Source organism: Lissotriton vulgaris, chromosome 1_2 (assembly GCF_964263255.1).
Source record: "Lissotriton vulgaris chromosome 1_2, aLisVul1.2, whole genome shotgun sequence".
NCBI lineage: Eukaryota > Metazoa > Chordata > Amphibia > Caudata > Salamandridae > Lissotriton > Lissotriton vulgaris.
Window position 1 is genome coordinate 224,803,207 of NC_141686.1, and position 23,407 is coordinate 224,826,613.

Here is a 23,407-nt window from a genome sequence, read left to right on the forward strand (position 1 = left end):
GTGGTGACCCTTAACTGCTGGCATATCCCAAAGAGTGCCTACTGCCCTTGGGACAACTGAACGAGGTCTTGTATGGACCAATTGATCTTTAAGGTTTTTGCTCCTCTTGAATGCAAATAATGGGGGTGGCAGAGTGTCCTTGCCCGTATTGAGAATACCCCAATGTTTTCTCACGATCTTTTGAATTTGATTTGATTGGGTTCCAAAAGTGTTCACACACGTAATGCGAGTCTGTTCAGTTTTTTTTTGTTGAGGGTTCTAATAGGCTCTCTCGATTATTATTGGAAGCCTTTTTCTTTGATTTACTTATCTGATGTTTCGGGTATTTCTTTTCGATCAGGTTCTTCTCTAGGATTTTAGAGTGTTCATTGAAGCTCTCTCTCGTAGAGCAGTTTCTTTGAATTCTTAAAAACTGGCCGTAAGGTAAGTTGTCTTTTAGAGCTTTAGGATGACAGCTTTCATAGCTTAGCAAGGAATTTTTGGACATTGGCTTCCGATATAATTCTGAATGTAAACCAGTCGAAGTGGCTATTATCTTCAGGTCCAGGAACGCCAAGTGTTATTTGCTATACTCTACAGTAAAAAGCAAAAAATCGTTTCTGCTGTTTAGCCACGTGTGAAAGGTCAATAGATCCTCTGTCGTTCCACGCCATATGACCAAGACGTCATCTATGTAACGTTTCCAGTGACGTATCTGATTGAAAAAAGGGTTAGTTTTGTTCAGAATGAAGTCCTGCTCAAATCTGTGGACATATAAATTCGCTAGACTCGGGGTGAAAACACTGCCCATACTGGTCCCAGAGACCTGCAAAAAGAATGAATCCTCAAATTGGAAATAGTTTTGTGTCAATGCTAAGTTTGCCCAAGTCATAATGAGGGCAACCGGCGTGATTGATCCTAGGTCGCGTTCCAGTAGCAGGGTCTCTATTACTTCTAGAGTCTCTCGTTGGGGAATCGATGTATATAGGGACTCTACATCAAAGGACACTAATAGGTCTTGATCCATGTCAAACTCCACATCTGGTAGTAACCTCAGGACATCCTTCGTGTCTTGTATGTATGTTGGCATTTCATGGACCATGGGTCTTAAAAAATGAAGTACCCCTGGTAACCTAGTCTGTCAGTTGTAGAGTAAGCCATTTCCCTTTTGACCCACTGCTATTCATTTGTTGTTACACAAATGACTGTGCCAAACATTTGAGGCAGTTGACGTCAAGATACAGTTGCTCCTTAGACCATTTGCCTCCCATGGAGATCGATCCGCATCCTAGTAACCAGGTCCACAATTTCTGGAGTGAAGACAAATATTCTGGGCCTATTCCCCCTCTCCATCTGGGCTAGCCAGGATTGAAGTCCTTGCCTAACTTCTTGATGCAAATAGCCTGGGCGTAGGAAAGACCTTTGTACATTTCAATTATCTTCAGGTGCTGTAGTGGGTCTGGAAAATTGCTTAGATGTTGCCCAATAACTGGCCCAGTAACCGTGCAATCAAGGGTTATCTTGTCCTGCAATAGAACTCTACAAAGTTTTTTTTTATAGCTTCCCTCTTCTGGTCCGAAAGTCAGAGAGTCACCATCAAGGAGTCCATGACAAGCCCCAGTAACTCCATCTGCATGACTAGGTATAAATGAGATTTGCTTTGGTTGAAATACAAAAGCCAACAGTTGAAAAGAAACATCTTAGTTCCAAACGGTGTTAAATAATGGTGGAGTCTTCAGTCATTATCAAGATACTAGCAGCCCGTCCCGACGTTGAATTGCTGCCGGCCAGTAGTATATTGTTTTGTAGGATTTCGTTTTGATAGCATTTCTTATCTGTGACAGGCCTGTGAAACGCTCCGATTCATGGTGCACTGCTGATGCACTTAAGAGTGCGCGTTCAGTATTGTGTGAACTCGAGTTTCCCTACTTTATTTTTCCTTGCAATATTATATAGCGCGAACTCGACAACATGGCATGAGCACAATTTACATTACAGAAGAACACATTCATTTGTGGTAGGCACAGGGAGACAAAGTGATTTGCCTGGAATCATAGGATGTTGAGCTGATGCCGAGATTCGAAAGTAGCTCCCCAGCTCTAAAGTTCGCAATTCTAGAACTTGTGGCGGGAGGTGTGTCTAAAAGTGTATGTCGGTGCTGGCCATCAATGAGAGAGACCTGTGCATTTTTTAAATGGGTGGTGAAAAAATATGAGTATGTTGCTGGAGATGTGGGCCGTCGTGCCACCAATGTACTTACCAGGGGAGGGTAAACACCCATTATTCCGCAAATTTCTTTCCCCATACCATCACTCCGCATACTTTCATTACGAAAGTACCATGACTCCGCAATGTCATCATAACGCATAGCATTACATTTTATATGCTTTTACTACGCATACATTTACAACGAAATTCGTTGTAAATGCATGAATGGTAAAAGCATGTTTTTTTAATGTTTGGATAAGGTAAGTATGGGTATAGTGGTCTATGTTTTGGGGTACTGAGGTATATGTTTTGGGGTGTTTGGGTATTTTAAGGGTTCAGATATAGTTTTGGGTTATGGGGTACAGGGGTAGTTTTAGGGTTTAGGGATAGGCATGGGTTTTGGGGTACAGGGGTATTTTTAGGGTTCAGGGGTAGATTTAGGTTTGGGGTACATTGGTATTTTAAGGGTTCAGGGCGAGGTTTGGGTTTTGGGGTACAGGGGTATTTTAGAGATCAGGTGTAGGTTTTGGTTTTGGGGTAGAGGGTTATTTTTAGGGTTCAGGGCTAAGTTTGTGTTTTGGGGTACAGGGGTATTTTTAGGGTTCAGGGGTAGGTTTGGGTTTTGGGGAACAGGGGTATTTTAAGGGTTCAGGGCTAGGTTTGGGTTTTGGGGTTCAGGGGTATTTTAGGGTTCAGGGGTAAGTTTGGGTTTTGGGGTACAGTGGTTTTTTTAGGGTTCAGGGCTAGGTGTGGGTTTTGGGGTACAGGGGTATTTTTAGGGTTCAGGGGTAGGTTTGGGTTTTGAGGTACAGGGGTATTTGTAGGGTTCAGGGCTAGGGTTGGGTTTTGGGGTACAGGGGTATTTTTAGGGTTTAGGGGTAGGTTTGGGTTTTGGGGTACAGGGTATATTTATAGGGTTAAGATGGGTTAGTGTTTAAGGGTGTTGGGGTATTTTAAGGAGTATGGGTCGGTTATGATTATGGGGATTATGGGAATTCCCCGCCCATGCTGACTCCGCCTTGCGTGGGCGGAGTCATGACGGAACGGTTCTGTCATCAGCACAGCTCAGCCGATGCTGATGACGGAACCGTTCTGTCATCAGCATCGAAGGGGTTAAAGGGAGCAGGGTGGAATTAGCACACGATATGAGACATGGCATGAAGGGCGGAATGTACCACACGGCCCCAGCGTTTGTCACGCCTCCAGCACACGCCCACAGCACAACGCAGACATGCCCACAAGGGACTACTTTACTGGCACGGTTCTTTTACCTTTTAAATGTATATGGTGGGCGTCTGGTTGAGCCTATGTCCTTCTGCAGCAACTGCCCTTTCCAATGCTGTATTGGGTGTTGTGATTGGTGCTGTGGTTCCTGAGATTACCCGCCTCAAAGGTTTGGGCTCTCTCTTTATTATAGTATTATGGATTGTCGAGATAATATATGATCAGACAAATTCATCTCTGCCATAGAAATTGAACCACAGACTTCATTAGATTTCAGTAAAACACCATAGGGAAGGGACTGTAGCAGGGATTCCGTTCTCTTACAGAACTGTGCATAGAGATCAGGAACCTCAGTGAATTAGGGTGACCCAAAACTCACCTCGGTATCCAAAATCCCCTTACCGAGCTAGCTACAGTGTCTCATTGGTCATAACAAACTCCCAATGACTTAGACAAACCAGAACATGAACTCAGGTATCGTGGAACACATGAACACTCTTTCCCTCTATAATCATTTCAAACCAGAACGAGGAGTAAAAGAGGACACATGCAATTTTGAAATATTTATTATTCAATGCAAAGTTCTCAAACGCAGTATCTTATATAATATGAGTAGACATATTATAAAAACCAGAGTTATCAGCATAGTCACTAATCCATAATAAACAGTGATAGCATATTATAATGCAAAAATCAATAGTAATTTGTATCACCTATTTTTCGCGGTCCCTATTTAGCATACTATATTATATCTAAGAAGGTCTCATTTGGGTTTTAGCAGGGCGGGCCCATACCTCTAAATGTCAGGAGGAGAGGATCACATCATCAGCTACCAGCTCTCTGTATGCGAAGCACCATCAAGTGGGTTTTTGCATTCTCAGTAACTCCATCTTAAACCCGCTTAGAGCCCAATGTTGGCAGCAACTGTATTTGTGTTATGTCTAGTGGTGCGAGGATCAGAGCTCCCAGCAACCTTGTGTTAGGTTATTCTTAGAGGGTTCAGTACTCACTGTTCAGACAGTGTACCAAGCACGACTGATATCAGAGCAATAACATTTTATTCTCAAATAAATCACATCTTTCGTCTAGGTTGAAAGCTACAATAACAATTATGTGTCGTGTGCAAACTGAAGCCAAAGGAAAATATGTCGTTTAAACACTTAATAAACTCATGCTAATTTAACACAGTATATAGAAAAGCAGCATCTATATGACACCCCCCCAATGATCCGAGGACGGTCAAAAAACACAAGCCAATACTAGAATAGAGGCATAACATGAAAGCAGAGTTCAATAATATTGAGCCAAGCTAAAAGTGCATATAACATTTATATAAAAATATGTACGAATGCCTATAGTGGCCAAACAAAATGTAATCCAAAGTCTTGAACTCGAGGCCAAATATAAAATCATAGGCCTAGATCATATAAAGTTGAATGTTCGTAAGAAAAAGGCACCTTTCAAAAAATAGTAAAAAGTCATGTGCCATAATAATGAAAGTCTCCAAGGTATCTCATGATTGGACAGAATATGCAAAATAGGCAGCAACAGCTTCCAACATGAAATTACTGTCATCATCCGAAAACAGTTCAGCCATCCAATTAAGCAATGGGAAAGAACATACGTGCTCCTCCAGCACCGGACCCTCTAGCAACATCAGAGGACAACTCAGTGGGTTCTCAATGTGCCAGATACTCATGCGCCGCTGCTGGTATGTCCCACTGACCCATTAGTCCATGCATCGCTGCCAAGGCCATAATCCTTTCGCCAGAACAAACCAACTTGTGAGCAGCTACGGGGCCCATCAGGTGATTAAAATCGACGTCAGGAGATATCGGCAAGCAGAGACACAAATCAATGGCCCAGTCGAAATCGCAGCTCAGGCAATGAAACACAGGCTGGACACATGTGAAATAGGAAAATCGAAATGATAATTTAAATGCCGTGCTTAAAGTCGCAAGCGGCAGGGTGCCATAGTAATCAAGCATCCAGTTGCGAAACAGTGTCAGAAGTAACTGAGCGGCTTCTTGCGCAGGATGGGCATCTATGTTTTAGGAAGCAGAATAATATCAAAATGCCTGCAGCCAAAGCCAGCAAAACAGGGAATCCGCCAAACAAACTCGAAAATATAGAATGGAAGAAAGCGGGGATGACACCAAAAATCTTTTCAAATGTTGTCACGAGACCACTGCTAACCAATTTAAAAAAATGAGCTAAGCCAGACGTGGAGGAGGCATTAAAGATTTGATGAACTAATTCGCAGAAATGAAACGGCAAGTCAGTATTTAAAAGTGCCTGCACCTCTGTGCGTGTGTTAGCTATGTGAAGGACATAAGTTTCACGGGCCGAGCTCAGGGCCACTTCCTTTTGTGACAAAAGAGCTCTTATTCTGCTCATGCCATTGAACTCCGCTTTCAAGGTTGGGATGCGCGACCAGATGGAAACATCTGAATTCCCATTCATGGGAGGATATAGCACATTTTTGCAACACACCACACGTTCAGATACAGTAACCACATAAGCGATACCAACCATTAACGCACAACACTCTTCGTTATTCAAAAGCAAATAACTACCATTTGTCAATAATGTAAATGTGGGAACTATTGCTGGAACTGGCGTGCCTTTCAAAACACAAGCTAAATTAGGCCGTTCCTGATTACAAGAACCATGCAACTGGATATGTCTGCATATCAGTGAACGGTCAGGCGACTGTGTGCATTCTTCACCATTTAGATTCACTTCCTTTCCATCTTTCAGACATCTGTACGTGTATGGTAAAGACCATGCCTCATGGAGGAATGCACTGCCTAGTGGTTCATATCACCCTATTGCAATATACCGCATACAATTAGTAAATTTGTACAAAGCAAATGGTAACGCGCATTACAGAACGCAATTGATTTTGACCATGGTACAATACAGACACCTCATCATTCACAATGTCAACTACAGAAGAAACAATATTATTCAACAAGTAAATTCGGGTAGAAAGCATGTTAATACTGTTATCGACAACTGCAAGCACTTTTTTAAAATTTGCTTGGTCAATCGCCCTTAGGCGCTTAGCAGCCTCAATTTGTGAAAATTTCCAAATTTCATTGTAAACCGCATAAATCCACCGTTTAGACCTACCATTAGCCGGGCCTTTTATAAAATCATTTAAATCCACATTATCATTTAACTGAGATAGATGTAGTTTAACTGCAGCTAACGTGGAATGTAGTAACCAATTCTGACACAGTTTCCCCACAGAGTAAGTTGTGACAGTATAATCAGTTTCAAAGCGGGGATCAGGTCTTACTTGTGTAAACCCTTCAGCCAAACCCAGAAAACGACGTTGGCAAGAATCAGCACTTCTATGCCACATCAGCCAACCCTTCGGATCCAAACTGGATACATTAAAGGATGAATTATGCAATAGAGTTTGTAACTCACGAATGGACAATTCAGTATAATTACCCCAACCTGAATATTCTTACAATTCAGGGATAATTGGTGTATTTCATTTTTTAGAAGTAGCCAATCCAAAGCATGTTGTTTGGGAAATAGTAGAATTTAGAAACAACATGTGATTCGGGATGAGACATGCACGGTGCAAAGCCTCAGTGCCTTGTACCTGCCAATCTTTGGTACCCCAAACCGATTTAAGGTCAATTGTTCCTTTTCATAGCTTGAGCCATCTACAGCTAACTTGTCTAGAAAGGACTTCGAATACAGCAATTTTGTATCGGTAAGTCTAACTTTGGACATGGACTTTTGTGTCATTTTGAAATAAAATGACTCAGGATTTGATTGATTAAAGTCTGTAAAATAAGTGTATTTTTTCAGAAATGTACTGCAGCTGCCTCCCAATGGAGCTGGGCAAAGTTCCCACTGTATGTAATTTACAGCAACCCTCCTGGAATTTGTTTTATGTAGAAAATGATTACCATAATGTTGAAAGCAAAACAAATCACCATAATTCACAGAATCTAAGTATGAATCCTCAGTATCAAATGCAGCATAGTATTTCAAATCAGAGAATAATGCTTCAACGGCCTTAATATCCCAATCATCAGAACGTATATTTTGTTTTACCACATCCCCCATGTTTACTCTAAGTACATTCGGAACATTAATCACTTCAGTGGGGCCATGTATTTGAAACCTAACCGCATCCCACACAATCCCATAAAGAACAGGCCAAGCAGTAATCTTAACTGTATTCAAATCTCTTTTCAGTCTGTGTGCTGAATGTGAAGAGGAAAGAGGGGCCAATGTTCCATTAAGGTACCGAATTCCTGTTCTTTCTTTGACATAGTGGCCATCGATCAGACGAAAAAAATAAAACACAAAACCAATTGACATAAAAAGATAAAATGAAAATAGAATCATCCAAAGGTATGTCCAAGGGGGAATTAAAAAATGTTTTTTAAATAAAGTGGTATATTTTGCAATAGTTGAAGGTTTCTTTGAATGTTCTGAAACAGAGTCAAAAGAAAATCTGGACTGGCCGGCCAAACGAGTCTGCAAATCCGGCATTGATAAATCAGTTGGATAGGTGTAGTTCAGCTCATCAGTGTTAGTAACAGGAATAGTATGTAATAAAGGACTGGAAATAGCAGGCATCTCGAGGGACACCTCCGGCTCAGCACCAGAAGTAATGGCCAACACAGAGTGCCTCACCATGGAAGGACAGGACACCGCCGGTGTCATGCTATGAAGAATCGGCCACCCTGTGTGTCTTGACATTGTCAATTGAGATAAATCTGTTTTCCTTACGACCTGGAAGTGGTGGTAATATGACTGTTCTCGTGCCCTTCACTCCAAGAACTCGAACCGGTACACGATATGAGGGACCAAACTCTTTCTTGTTATCGATCTTCTCTCGAACCAGTTCTCCAACTTGGGGTAGCCAGTCAACTACCGGGATCTGCAACGCATCATCCGATGTGGAAGGCAAATGTTCCTTAGCTAGACTGTCTCTGGTCTTTTGTAGATCCTGTAAAACAGTGCAATGTTCATCTTCGTCAAAGGCCGTGGCCTGGGTCTTGCAGTCTAGACATCGAGGTCAGGGACGTACATCTTGATACCATAGAGCATTTCGTATGGGGTCCGCCCACCCAGAGACCTTCTAGGGAGATTATTAAGCGCACGCTGCACGCCATTGATATGGGCCAACCAGTTTCTGCCAGTGCCTATAACTCGAGCTGTCAAAGATTGCTTTAAGTCACGGTTTATTCGTTCCACTACACTGTTACCCTCAGGTCTGTACGGAGACGAAAACTTGACTTGGACCCCCAACAAAACCATAGCATCCTTATACGCCTTAGAGGCGAAAGCCGGACCCTGATCCGAATGGAAGGTACCACAGGCAAAAATCCCTACAAAGACACGCAAATCTCTTATGACAGTCCGTGAATCAGCGCTCCAATGGGGCCATACCCACACAAAGCGTGTACATGAATCAACTGCTACTAAGATGTACTTATACGCAGTATCAGAAGAAAAAGGACCGCAGTGATCTAAATAAACGCACCCCAGTGGTTTATTAGAAATGTACAACTGTGTCTGAGGCGGATGCGCAGCAGTTGAAGGCTTAATCTGCTGGCAAATGTCACATTGGAGGACATAATCGCACGTCTGTTTGTACAGTCCCCGCCACCAGAACCTCTGTTGTAGCTGAGTTACAGTGGCTGAGACGCCTGCATGCGCAGACACCACACCTTCATGAGCCGCTGTAATCAAAGTAGCTCTGCGATCCGAGTTGGGAATTAAACGTTCGCCAACATCAGGAATTTTCACATAAGGAACCTTATCGGCACTTAAGTGGTATGTGTACTTCGAAGGGAACCCCACAGGCTATTTACCTCCCTTCTCAGTGGCAGCAACAGCTGCCAAGATGTCATCATCTATCTTACTTTTGGACCGTGTAACTGCTGCAACTAAGTATTTTGATACTGCTGACTTCGCCGCTTCATCAGCAAGCGAATTACCGACAGCGTGGACTCCCACGCGCTGATGGCCAAGAGTATGAATCACAAACACGAGTGGTAACTTTTCTTTAAGTTCAGCCACTCGGACCCAGATCATTTTATGTTTTATTGTGCTACCTTTGGAATCACGAAATTCATTCTGAATCCAAAAGAAGAAGTTTTCATTGTAAGACTGGACACAGTAGTAAGAGTCACTTACGATCAAAGTCATCACATTAGGATCTGCGTACTCCAATGCAAGCATCAGAGCACGAAGCTCTGCCAATTGCGCGGTGCAGTCCCCAAGTGTCTGTGTGTGCGCGACACTGGACTTGAATTCATTGATCACCATGGCACCGACCACAATGGCGCATGCGGAAACGTAGGCATTTTTAGAGCCGTGCGCAACCTGCGCCGAACCATCAGTGTAAATGATGCAATGGAAATCCTCCAACGGCCGCATTGCTAAAGGAGCAGGATGAACAAATTCATACTGTAAGTACTCCTGCGACCGTAAAGTGGCGTCAAAAATAAACATGACATCCTGGGATGTCAAGGATGCAGCCCATTGAATCCACCGAGGGTGCAAAGCTTTGGGATTTGGTACACTGGCTTTCGTAACTGCCTCCAAGGCAGGACACGGGGTAACAACCAACATGTTTTCTCCCTGTGACAGGGCACGTTCCTTGAGAATTGCCATCTGCACAGCCGTCAAAACGTTTTCCACAGTGGAAAAGCGCATTTCAGCCGAAGTGTACAAGTGTGACTTGTAAGCAATAGGTACTGTATCTCCTTCATTAAAAGTTAGGTACGTGAAACCTACCGTTCCAGGGACAATTCTTATCACCAGGTTGGTCTGGTTATCACGAGTCTGTAAATATTCAGAAGCGAGCAAATCAGCTTGCAAAGACTGCAGAATAGCTGAATGCTCTGGCAGCCAGCATGATTTGGAAAAAGATGGTTGTATCAAAGCATACAAAGGCTTGATACGCTGGGCATATTCCGGAATGTATGTTCTTCCGAAATTCAAAAAGCCCAGTAAAGATTGTAATTTTTCAGTGTTGTCGGAGAGCGCAACTGTGCGCATTTCTCCAGGAAGTGAGGAGCCAAGCCTTTTCCTTCATTGTTGAGTTCATAGCCTAGAAACAACACTGTGTACTCTGCAATGTGCGATTTTGCAAAGTTAAACTTGTAACCCATGTCTGCAAAGTTACAAATAATACTATTCACTCGACACAGATGCTCCCAAAGCTCGTCGTCTGTGACATAAATGTCATCCACATACGAACAAGCATCCAGGTCGATTCTCTCCAACAGAGAGACAATGCGGGTGGAAAAAACTCCAGGACTATTCTTATAGGCCATTGGGAGACGGCGAAACATTTTTTGGACACCGCCGCATGTGAAGGAAGTCCATTGGGAACTCAGACTGTCCAATGTATGGGCATAAAAACCATTGGAAATGTCAAGCGTGGTTTTGAACCGCGTACGCACAAGACTATTTACAAGGGCAGAGCCGTGAGTATTCTGTACTGCACAGTTACGGCAATGCGAGTTCAAATGACGGTAATCCAAAACCAAACGATATGAGCCGTCCAGCTGTTCACAGTAAAAAGGGGGTTATTCATCGGTGACACACATGTTTCAATTACACCTTGATATTCCAATTGTTCAAGGATAGCCGCGACTGAAGCTTTAGCTTCACGTCGGATGGGATATTGAGGTTGAGGCTGCGGCTGAGACCGTAAAGGAATCTCGTGGCTTGGGGACAATTTATCCCAGCCACATTGATTGCGGTACACAGCCGGTGCAAGCACCAGAGCCCACTCTTCTGCAAAGTGCAGCGTTTCCACTCTCGAAACTGTGTTCGCGAAACTGGGGAGGATTACCTCCTCCCCTCTCGGAGCTGCGAGAACAAAAAGTGGGGGCCAGTCAGCCTCTGAGAGGAAAATGTCATACGTAGACGAAAGATTTTCCCAAAATACCCCTTTTATGGTACGCTGTATGTCACCTTCAATTAACAGGACAATTTCAAAAAGTCTATCAGGGGGAGCAACTCTTGTATCAGCTGTTTCAATCACAACATAAGTGTCAGTCGCTGTCACCTTCAGTAGTGGACAGAGGGCCTCTCTCACTATGGTAATCGCCGCCGCGCTGTCCATCAAGGTCAGAGCCCACGTCAGATTCCGAAGCCGTGTTCTCACAATCTGGGGCATATCGATGCGCCGTTAAGGCTGCGACTTTCTTCTTGGCAAACTTCGGTCTCTGAGGCGTAGAGCCCTCCTGCTTGTCTGCACCGTTGCGCGGGCGGGGCTGACCACGTCCTTGCTGGCCACCCCGGCCCCTGCCGCCCCCTCCACCACCGGTTGACGGAGCCGATGAGTCCTGAAAGGAACGAGGAGAGCGTTGGTCAGAAGCCTGAAACCAATCGGTCGCGCAAATCATAAACACGTTCCGACTGCGCAGGCAGCGGAGACGCAGGATGAGAAACCTGTGTCTGTTGTTGTTGCTGTTGCTTACCCCGCTTCTGTTTTTTAGGCCAATTTTGTTTCTTATTGGAATTGGGCTGAACACTCGCTACCGAAGACTGTCCCTGGGGCTGCTTTTTCTCTTTATCAGAAAAAGGCTTACGACCCTTGGCATTGCGGCCAACTGTTTTATAAGCCGCCACAATAATCCTCGCTAACTGTCGGGGTTTCTCGGCATTTGGAACCACCGCCAAAGCATTAGCCACCTAAAAGTTCACTGCATCCCCCTTGACATTCGAAAGGATCAGATCGCAAACTACATCAAAGGAGCCACACAGGCGCATACCCAACTCAACCGCAGACTCCGGTCCGTGATCATCTTGAACACGTTTAAGGACCGTAGACAGATTGGACACAGACGGGGTGCCAAAGCACCTCGAATAGACCGCTGCACAAGTCTTACCCCAGGTCTCACAGTCAACAAGTTCAGGGGCCAAATCTTTCGGCAAACTAAGCGTAAGAATCCGGTGTTTTTCACCTGGAATCGTATTAGGAAACACTGCTTCCAGTTGGTCAAATTTCTCGGCAAGTCAGAAAGGAAAATCATCCTTATCTTGGGGCTTCTTGCCCAGTACGGAATTAACCATGACAGGACTGATTTTCAGACCAGCCTGCCCTGCCGGAAGCGCCGCACCTCCAGGGGCTGCACCCTGAACATTACGGTTCATGTAATGTACTAATGCTCTAATCACGGCAATAGCGACAACATGAAGTCGCCGAATTTCAGCCAAGGTACAATTGCCGTGATTAGGGTGAGGTGTAAATCCAGACAAAGCAGGCCAATTTGCGCCTGGAATGTACAAAGGACCTAATCTCGGAGCGGTCAAAGAATGGGGTAGGGCGCCACCAAACCAAACTCCATGCTGCCAAACATCAATAGGTACTTCCTGTGCCCTGTACGGAGCATACTCAGCAGGTACAGGAGTGGCAGTGTACGTGTGGAACACTCCAGAATTTGTGTCCACCGCCGGAAACGTCACCCACAAATAAAACAATTCGTATGGATAAGCTTGTTCCGCACTAACCACCATTATCACAGCCAAGCCCTCCAAAGGAACATTATAAGCCCGCAAATGATCACGCACCGCAATGCGACTATGAAGCGGAATGTCCACGGCTTGAGCCATAACTGCACAGGAATGTGAAAAAACAAAGATTACTTTGTAGCACAACTGGATAGTAATTCAAGGAAACCGTTTTAGATAGATTCAAGCTTGAATAGACCTATTTCAAAAATAGGTAGGTTTTTCCGACACCACCGTTTTCCGGAAACGGGAATGAAGGGGTTAAGGTTTGAATGATATACTACTCGAGTGTCATGATATAAGGCCCACAACCTAAGGGCAATGTGATAGAGTTAGGAAGATGCACAGCTATTTTTTGGTTATATTGTTCTTAATTTTATTTCCGTTGGTCTAGTTTGGTGGTGCTCAATGAGGAGGCGTCGAGTACCCTACGACGTCGAGAAAACTATTAGATATGTGAGACCAGATGCAGTTTATACACAAGCATACCACACAGCATGGGCATTGAAGCAATAGAATCAGCTATTCTAAACACGGACATAGACCATGACTTTCAACTATTTCTAATGGAACTCATGCAATTCACGTTATACCACAGCTACTTCAGAGTTAAAGACAAGTGGTACCAACAACTTACAGGGATGGCAATGGGCAATTCGGCCGCACCGGTATACGCCAACACATTCATGCACTGGTATGAGACCCAACATATTCTAAACGACACAAACTGGACAGACCACTTGAAAATGATATCAAGATACATTGATGACTTCTTCATCATATGGACGGACACGGAGGATAAATTAAGACACCAACTAACCAATTTCAACAACATTGACCAAAGGATCCAATTAACCTGGGATATTTCTGCAACATCAGTAAACTTTCTGGATGTTAAAGTAACTGTAACACCAAATGGATTTGACACAGACCTTTATGTCAAACCGACAGATAGGAACAACATGCTATTGCATTCCAGCTTTCACGAACCAAACTTGATCAGAAACCTACCATATTCACAAATGGCAAGGGTTAAACAAATCACTTCAGATCAAACTATCCTCAACCTAAGACTAAACGAGATGTCAAACAAATTTTTGAAAAGAGGTTACCCTAAGAACCTAGTGGATGAAACAAAAAAGAAAATTGTGAATATGGAAAGAACTAAACTTTTGACACCAACGGCTAAACCTGAACAAACTCAGATAGTAGTGGTTTCAAAACATCCCACTAGCAGTAAAAAATTCAAACGAATAATAATAAAACATTGGACTATACTGAATCTAGAACCAGACTTCAACAGAGCATTCAACCAACCTCCGTTGTTTGCCTACACTAGAGCCAAGAACCTTAGGGAAATTTTACAAAGTAAACCTAACAAACACACTACATATCACGGCACAAAACTTTGCCTGAACTGTGGCAATTGCAACAGCATAATTAGAGGACCCACCATTAACCACCCAACACAGGGTTATCCAATAAAACTACGTGTCAATGCCACTTGCGATTCCAGCAACTTAATATATGGGATCAAATGCCCATGTGGAAAAATCTATGTTGGGAAAACTGAGAGACGCATAAAAGTGCGCCTGACTGAGCAATAGTCAAACATCAGACTGAAGAACATGAAATCAGCTCTTTCGGCTCATTTTGTAGAATCACAACACAACGTTTCTCAAGTCAAATTTATCGTCCTAGAGACTGTTTCCAAACATGAAGGGGTAAACAACAACAAACTGTTGTTAAGACGAGAGAACTACTGGATTTATAAATTATCAACTCAGAAACCAGCAGGCCTGAACGAAAGAATAGAATTTTCCTGTTAGCTGTGATAGAAGTGCTCTGTAAATCGACTGTATTGTGAATGTGCATGTTCCCCATATCTTTGACACTACACAAATCAATCTGTCACCACATTCTACCGTATTCATGTTAGCTCGACAATCTAACCAACACACAACACCATCCCCCAACCAACAGTTCGATCCCCCGCACTCCTTATATTTATCTTCGCGTACCTTTTTTGCGTCAGCATGGTCTTTTCACATGCGCTAATTTTTTCAACCTGTTACCACACTTTATGAGAGGTAATTCTTATAATTATTATTACCCTCAGTATCGTCTGTCACGTACAAATACCGTTTTAAGTACGACAGTCTTTCTTTCCTTTTTTTACACGTGATCAATCACATGACCGCGGGAGTTGTTTGAAATAATGAACGCCGACAGCATTTTGCTTTACCGGCGAATCGGAGAGAGGTACACCGGACTAGACGCTACACCCGCGAAACCTTCAGGTTAGTGCCAACGCTCGTCTCACCATAGCGCACGAGTAATCTCGGAACGCGTGCAAGCTCTTAGACGATTCTTTCATTCTTTTTAGATTACCTACCAAAGCGTTACCACAGGCATGTAAGTGAACGTCTGATCCTCCACTTTTTTGAACCTCACGACACCCGTCACAATCCCTCACCACTTTTTCTAATTTCACCGCCCATATTTTAAATGCATGATACACACATAATGAAACCATGTGATGCTTACTGTACTTTCAACTTGAATTTTGTTATAATGACAATGATGTACAATTACTTATCCTAACATTCATTTATATCATTATTCCTAGTGTCAATTCCCTGATGAAGGGCATGCTATTTTAATGCCCGAAATGCATTGGACACGCCTTGATATTGCCTGAATTCGAATGTAGATGATTTTTGAAGAAAAGTGAAATGAAATGATATAAACTGGAACGTTAATCATGAAATAAATGATGAACTCAATGAACATTGAATGAAAGTGTTTTCTTGGATCAAGTGAACACAATTAAAATGTGTGCCAATCAGGGATGATACCAGAGCCCATCTGGTCTCACATATCTAATACACAACCTAAGGGCGCCATGTAGCAGGGATTCCGTTCTCTTACAGAAGTGTGCATAGAGATCAGGAACCTCAGTGAATTAGGGTGACCCAAAACTCACCTCAGTATCCAAAATCCCATTACCGAGCTAGATACAGTGTCTCATTGGTCATAACAAACTCCCAATGACTTAGACAAACCAGAACATGAACTTAGGTTACCTCAGGTATCGTGGAACACATGAACACTCTTTCGCTCTATAATCATTTCAAACCAGAACGTGGAGTAAAAGAGGACACGTGCAATTTTGAAATATTTATTATTCAATGCAAAGTTCTCAAACGCAGTATCTTATATTATACGAGAAGACATATTGTAAAAACCAGAGTTCTCAGCATAGTCACTAATCCATAATAAGCAAACGGTGATAGCATATTATATTGCAAAAATCAATAGAAATTTGTATCACCTATTTTTCGCGCTCCCTATTTAGCATACTATATTATATCTAAGAAGGTCTCATTTGGGTTTTAGCAGGGCGGGCCCATACCTCTAAATGTCGGGAGGAGAGGATCACATCATCAGCTACCAGCTCTCTGCATGCGAAGCACCATCAAGTGTGTTTTTGCATTCTCGGTAACTCTATCTTAAACCCGCTTAGAGCCCAATGTTGGCAGCAGCTGTATTTGTGTTATGTCTAGTGGTGCGAGGATCAGAGCTCCCAGCAACCTTGTGTTAGGTTATTCTTAGAGGGTTCAGCACTCACTGTTCAGACAGTGTACCAAGCACGACTGATATCAGAGCAATAACATATTTTTCTCAAATAAATCACATCTTTCGTCTAGGTTGAAAGCTACAATAACAATTATGTGTCATGTGCAAACTGAAGCCAAAGGAAAATATGTTGTTTAAACACTTAATAAACTCATGCTAACTTAACACAGTATATAGAAAAGCAGCATCTATATGACAGGATATCCAAAATAGAAGGTTCAAGAACTCACAGGTTAAAGCTTTTCAGTGAAACTGGGGAAAGCAGCGATAAGGTGGAGAGAAAGAGAGAGTGGAGAGAGAGGGGGGAGAGAGAGTGGAGAGATACATTGGGATTGAGAAACAACCATTCCTCTGTTACAGCCACACCATGAAGACCCCTTTCCTCACCATGTCTCAAAGAAGGTGAATGCATTCCATCTTGAAATGTCTGTAGAGAATCCAAACACAGAATTTTCTGAGTATGATGACTAATAGATAACCTCTCCCTTTCTTGTCCAAGAGGAAAATCTAATTTATAAAGCTCCTGGCCAGGGGAAAGAATTGCTTTTGTTTAAAGTAGAGAATATATCTCATGGTCTATAAACACTTATTTCTATGTTGGGAATTGTAATGGTATTGAAGGAAGTGTTTTTTAAGGATTAACCTACAAATCTAAGTGGAAGTCTCTTTCAGTCTTAGCACAAAGTATCCTGAGTGATGATAGCCCAACTTTAGCTGCACATTGCAAATTCCGCCTCTAAGTTCTAGCAGTCATCCAATTGAAGTATTGACTGTGAAGGAAGAGATGGAGGATCCTCTGTGGGATGTACTATGATACCCCGACCGCTGGTAGATCTGGCAGAAATAAAACATCTCCACAGTGGTAGTCTTTGCAGAGTCTTGTTTACCTCTGAATCTGGGCTGCAAGGAAGCATGGCCAATGGAGTGTCCCCTGCCTCATGGCTGGGAGACTACATTTTGCATTTCCTTATTACCAGGTTAATTCTTGATCCCATTCCACTAACACCTCTGGATCAATAAGGAGACCTTGTTCTTTAGCTGAACAGGCTCAATCTAACATTTTGCATAAGGACATGAAAGATCCAACAACTTACCTTGACAAACATGCCACAAAATGTCACTGCTTTTCTTAGGATGATTGACGTATTTACCTAAGAAGCTTGAAAATTTAGAGTCAGTTTATGGGGTATTGGCTAGCTGGACTAATATAAGGAGAGGACGTTGTGCTCTTAAGCAGTTAGGTACTTCGTAGGGAAGGGTTTCCTTAATCAAGCCTGAACATAGACTACGATTCTGGCTGAAGGAACCAAGTAGGAGGAGTAGGTGTTCTTTCTCCTCTGTATCAAATGTGTCTTTCAGGAGATCAGAAGGTAGAGATAGATTAAAAAGGCTTTTATACGAATTCTGGTCATGCATCTGATATTTATGCAAAGGCTGTCAAGAATGAAAGGTGTGAATCCGGATTAGATACAACCGTCTCTCTGACATCTTTCCTGTCCTGATCTTAAAGGGCCTCATCAGAATATATCTCATCTTTAAGCCCTTGAAAACCCTGGTGCAGGGAGTCTTCATAGGCTCCCATGATATTATCCAAGGTGGCTGCCTTAAACAGCTTCTTTGTAGGATTTGATAAGAGATCCTTCTGACTCATGGGGGCTCCAGCTCAGAGGCCAGAGTGGTTGGGTGGTCTGTCTCTGGTAGCAAAGAAATCAACGTTCTAATTGTTGTGTCAGAGTGAACAAAGGCATAGAAATAGATTACTGAATATGTCTTTGGATGGGGTGATCTATCGCAGGTCTATCCCTTCTTAGTACAAATTACTCGGCCCCCTTTGGCATTAGATTAATAGATGGCACAGTAGAATAAACTTGTACCATGATCACTGAAAGGGAAAATCTTTGGTTCGTGTAAATCATACTCCTTTCATTGCTACCTCAATATATAACGTGAATGTGCAACTAACCACCTACAAGTTTGAAAAAGAGGGTACCATCTAAAAGTCGTGACTCAGCCCAGTGACAAATTTACTCCCTGCATGGGGGAATTGGATCAGTTATTGCTGCTACATGATCTGCTCATATGAGGGAGGAGTCTATCCGAACACAATAGGTTAGAATGTTATAGATGGGATAAAGAGTGCTACCCAGAACACCACCTTATCGGATTTGGTCTTCCAGATACTTGAAGGGGTTAGCTTGAGAAGTGTTCCTCTTCAATCCAAGATGCGGATGAAGCCTTCATGAGGTGGTTAAGTCAAGGTACATCAGAGGATCATGACGAGGAGCCAAAAGAGGTGTGAAGACAAAGGAATGGAATTTAGTTTTGAATCAAGTACATAAGAAAGGCACGAGAACATAGCTGCCAAAATGGAGAAAAACAGGAGAAAAGCGAGTGGTATGCAAAGCGCGCAGTCATTCTGAACTTTGAAGGACAAACCAGTATGCAAGTATCAAAAGCACCACCAAAAGTATGCCAATGCAGAACTCTCAAACCCTGTAAAGCAAAATGCAAAGGCAATATCACAGTGTTGACTCTGGGCCCGATTCACAGAACTAACTAACTTAAGACAAAATCTTAAAATACTACAATTTTGGAATTCACAGAAGGCACTTACTCATTTCGGTATTCACAAAAGTTAGGAGTCCTAACTTTAGGACTCCTGAATACCTTCTGTGAATACCGAAAGTCCTAAAGTTAGGATTTTTCTCAGTTTAGGAGTAGTAAAGTTAGGACTCCTAACTTTAGGACTCCTAAATGCCTTCTGTGAATACTGAAAGTCTTAAAATTAGGATTTTTCTCAGTTTAGGAGTCCTAAAGTTAGGAGTCCTAACTTTACTACTACTAAACTGAGAAAAATCCTAACTTTGGGCCCGATTCACAGAACTAATTTAAGACAAAATCCTAAACTTACTACTTTTGGTATTCACAGAAGTTAGGATTTTGTCTTAAGACAGACTTAAGACAGACTTAAGACATAATCCTCACTTAAGTCTGTCTTAAGTCTGTCTTAAGACAAACTTAAGACAAAATCCTAACTTCTGTGAATACCAAAAGTAGTAAGTTTCAGATTTTGTCTTAAGTTAGTTCTGTGAATCGGGCCCCAAAAGACTTGCGATATTCACAAAAGGCATTTAAGAGTCCTAAAGTTAGGAGTCCTAACTTTACTACTACTAAACTGAGAAAAATCCTAACTTTAAGACTTTAGGTATTCACTGAAGGCATTCAGTGAATACCAAAATGAGTAAGGGCCCGATTCACAGAACTAACTTAAGACAAAATCCTAAACTTACTACTTTTGGTATTCACAGAAGTTAGGATTTTGTCTTAAGTTTGTCTGAAGACAGACTTAAGACAGACTTAAGTTCGGATTTTGTCTTAAGTCTGTCTTAAGTCTGTCTTAAGACAAACTTAAGACAAAATCCTAACTTCTGTGAATACCAAAAGTAGTAAGTTTAGGATTTTGTCTTAAGTTAGTTATGTGAATCGGGAGTACTTATAGCTGCTCCTAGCAGTAAGAAAGAGGTAAAGTTACACAAATCAGGAGTTTTTAGACCGTTCTCTGTAATGTTACAGGTGCACAGACATGTTTGATAGGATTTTGATTTTTAACTTAAATATCCATGGATTTTGTTGTTTTGAAAATACGGTATTGCTGTTTTATTAAAGCGAGAAAGTAAAAGCATATTCTGAAGCATCCAGTCCTATCATAGAAATAAAGCAGCTGGAACCAAGAGAGCATGGTAGGTAACAAAGAGTGCCAGTTCTATGAATTAAGTGCCAATGATGCCTCCCTGCAATCACACAAATTCATAGCTGGTTTTAAATCTATATTTTGTCACCAATTGCCTATTGTTCACCCCACTGGAGGGCTTAGTAGTTTCTCACTTTACAAATCTTAATGTTTTCATAATGTAAGTACATTCTAGTGCATTATAGAAGTGTTGCTCAAAAAGATTTTTATTTTTCACATATCTTCACCACTTCATAGCAAAGTGTGGTCCATTTATGTACGATATGTAGAGTATTTATTGTATTGAATTAATCTCTTTGTCTCAAGTTTCTGCGCATTTGGTGGGAGCTTCTACTAAAGAGGCATTCTATGATCATCAGACCGAGATGCCTGACCCCTTGATGCTCCTGTTCCACCTCCATCACCGAATTATTGAAGCAGATTAAATAATACAACACATTTTGTACACATTTGACTAAATTAACTTTCTCCTGTGCATTCAATAAAGTAGTAAAATTGAAACATGACTTAATGTGGAGTGTAAAATATATGCATTTATCTTCAGGCCACAAGCTAGGGTTAAGGTGTGCTGTTTAAATCAACTTGTCTTGGAGAAATGATACAGTAACACGTACATAACATCTGACGTGAAGAAAGTGAATGACAGCACATCTGTCTCCCAAGACTTGCAGGGATTGGGAAAAACATTTAGAACATTGTTGTTCAGTCATGAAACAGAGAACTTTCCTGATAATAAGGGACTGTATTTGATTAAAGTTCCTTCCTTTGGATGCAGAAGAGTGGTGGTCAGGTGATAGTTGGATCTATGCATGTGTCTATATATAAAATGACTAGCAAAATAAAAAATACATGAAATACATTAAATACATACATTTTGAACTTAGGTTGCACCACTTACATAGTTATTAATTGCTCCAAATTGGGAACTAATTCACGATATGTCTTAACATATATTTTCAGATTGACCCTCATGTGATCTCAGAAACCTTCAGATTTTTTGTTTGTTGCTCCTAAAATGTTTAATAACTAAGTATGAAAACAGCTTAAAGGGGACACTTTACTTAGATGACATTAAGAAAAGGACATTTATTCCACGAGTAAGATCAAATCCAGTGCTCTAGTTCACGAGAAGCAAAGTGCAGTATCTATTCCAGCGTCTCACCAGAATGGCAAGGTCTTCTTAAACCCTATCTTCTTCATGGCATTCTTCATGCTCTTGTTCCTGAGGCTGTAGATCAGGGGATTTAGCATGGGGATAACCACAGCATAGAACAGAGAGCTCACAAAGTCTTTCTCCTGGGAACGGCTGGAGCTTGGCCTGAGATACATATAGAGGAGAGCTCCGTAGAAGATCACAACAGACATGAAGTGGGATCCACAGGTGGAGATGACCTTACTTCTACCTGTCACAGCTGGGATTTTCAAAACTGCACCAAGAATGGAACTGTAGGAGACTAGAATAATGAGGATGGCACTCAAAGTGAACAGTGCAGCAAAGGTGAACAGTAGCATCTCATTGCTCCAGGTATCAGTGCATGACAGCTTATAGAGAGCTGGAATGTCACAATAGAAGTGCCTAATCAAATTGGGCCCACAGAAGGAGAGTACAGACATGTAACCAATGTTAGCCACACAGCTTACAAGGCTGACAGCATACACCCCCATCACTGACCACAGGCAGACATTCTTGGCCATTATGAGTGTGTAACGCAATGGGGTGCAAATTGCTACGTAGCGGTCAAAAGCCATCAATGACAGAAGGTTGCATTCCGATGTAGCAAAGAAGGAGAAGGAGAAGAGTTGGGTAAAACATCCCGGAACAGAGATGTACTTCTTCACTGCCAGGAGGTCAGTCAACATCTTGGGGGTAACAATGGAAGAGCAGCACAGGTCAATAAAGGCAAGGTGACTGATGAAGAAGTACATTGCTGTGTGAAGGTGAGAGTCACTGATGATTAGAAGGATTATTCCAGCATTTCCGGCAATCGTGATGATGTAAATAGTGAGAAATATCAGGAACAGTAGAAATTCCAGATCTGGTAAATCAGTAAGTCCTTGTAGCAGGAATTCTGTCACCATGGTGCTGTTTCTTCCTTTCATTGGGTTTGAATATATGCTAGTTGGATCAAAGGGGAAAATATTTATAGAAATGATGTATGTTAATGTTCTTCAATCTAGCCTTGATTAAGGCACACAGTGGCAAGTGTCTATTCCCAGCTAGTGACTGCATAAAATATTTTGTTGGACTCTAACTTTCATTCATACTCCTCTGGATAGCCAGATTGTTCTATGCTTTGTTTCCAACTCAAGCCTGAGTCTGAGTTTACAGTCAACACAACATTATCTCACACAAAATCTTGGAAGTTACTAACAACGTTTAATTGAAGATCTAATGTTCACTTAATCAGAACTCTTCTTTTGGAATGGCACTAGAAAATGATTATAACATTATACGGACAAGGCCTCCAAAGTACCTCAGATGTGGGTGACACTTATATAAATTAGGTTCTCTTGCCTTCATGATTCATAAAAATACACAGCAGAGCTTATTTGTCTGTCAACCTCTTCACCACAATATTGTGTCCAGTACAATTACACTCAAACTAGGACACATTCTTTCCAAGGTCTTGTGCTTTCTCATTATTGTGTGTTGTTCTCCAGGACATGAGTATTAATACAGATATTTTTCCTAGGCCACAGAGTACCTGTCTAAAATCAGGTTACAATTACAGAAAGATAGGTAGCTACCTCCCAAAATTTTTTAACAGACAATACAATTAAAATATAAAGAACACCATGTATTATTTTGTTAAACAACAGAAGAAAAACAGAGAGAAATATACACAAATGATTACAAAAGGGGACAATTTCAACATTGTCCACTTACAACACAATTTGTAAAACATATTCTTGTTAAAAAGACATATAAAGGTACATAACTAAGAAATTTCAAACAAAGATATTCAACAATGTAAATGTAAATTGTGACAATCTCTAAGGACAAGCACATTATTTTGTATTCTTGCTTCTCACCTTTTGACAAGACATCAATAGGAAGGGAAAAGTAGGATTTGGAAACAGGACATTTCATTATAT

The 23,407-nt window shown here is 41.8% G+C and overlaps 1 protein-coding gene across 1 annotated transcript; it reads right to left on the reverse strand.

Annotated features, from left to right (window-relative positions):
- Window positions 1-21,469: 21,469 nt before the first annotated feature.
- On the reverse strand, window positions 21,470-22,390 carry LOC147735090 (olfactory receptor 5AR1-like). Its single transcript, XM_086952613.1, has one exon. The coding sequence runs from the start codon at window positions 22,388-22,390 to the stop codon at window positions 21,470-21,472; it is 921 nt and encodes a 306-aa protein (XP_086808739.1).
- Between the last annotated feature and the right edge of the window lie 1,017 nt (window positions 22,391-23,407).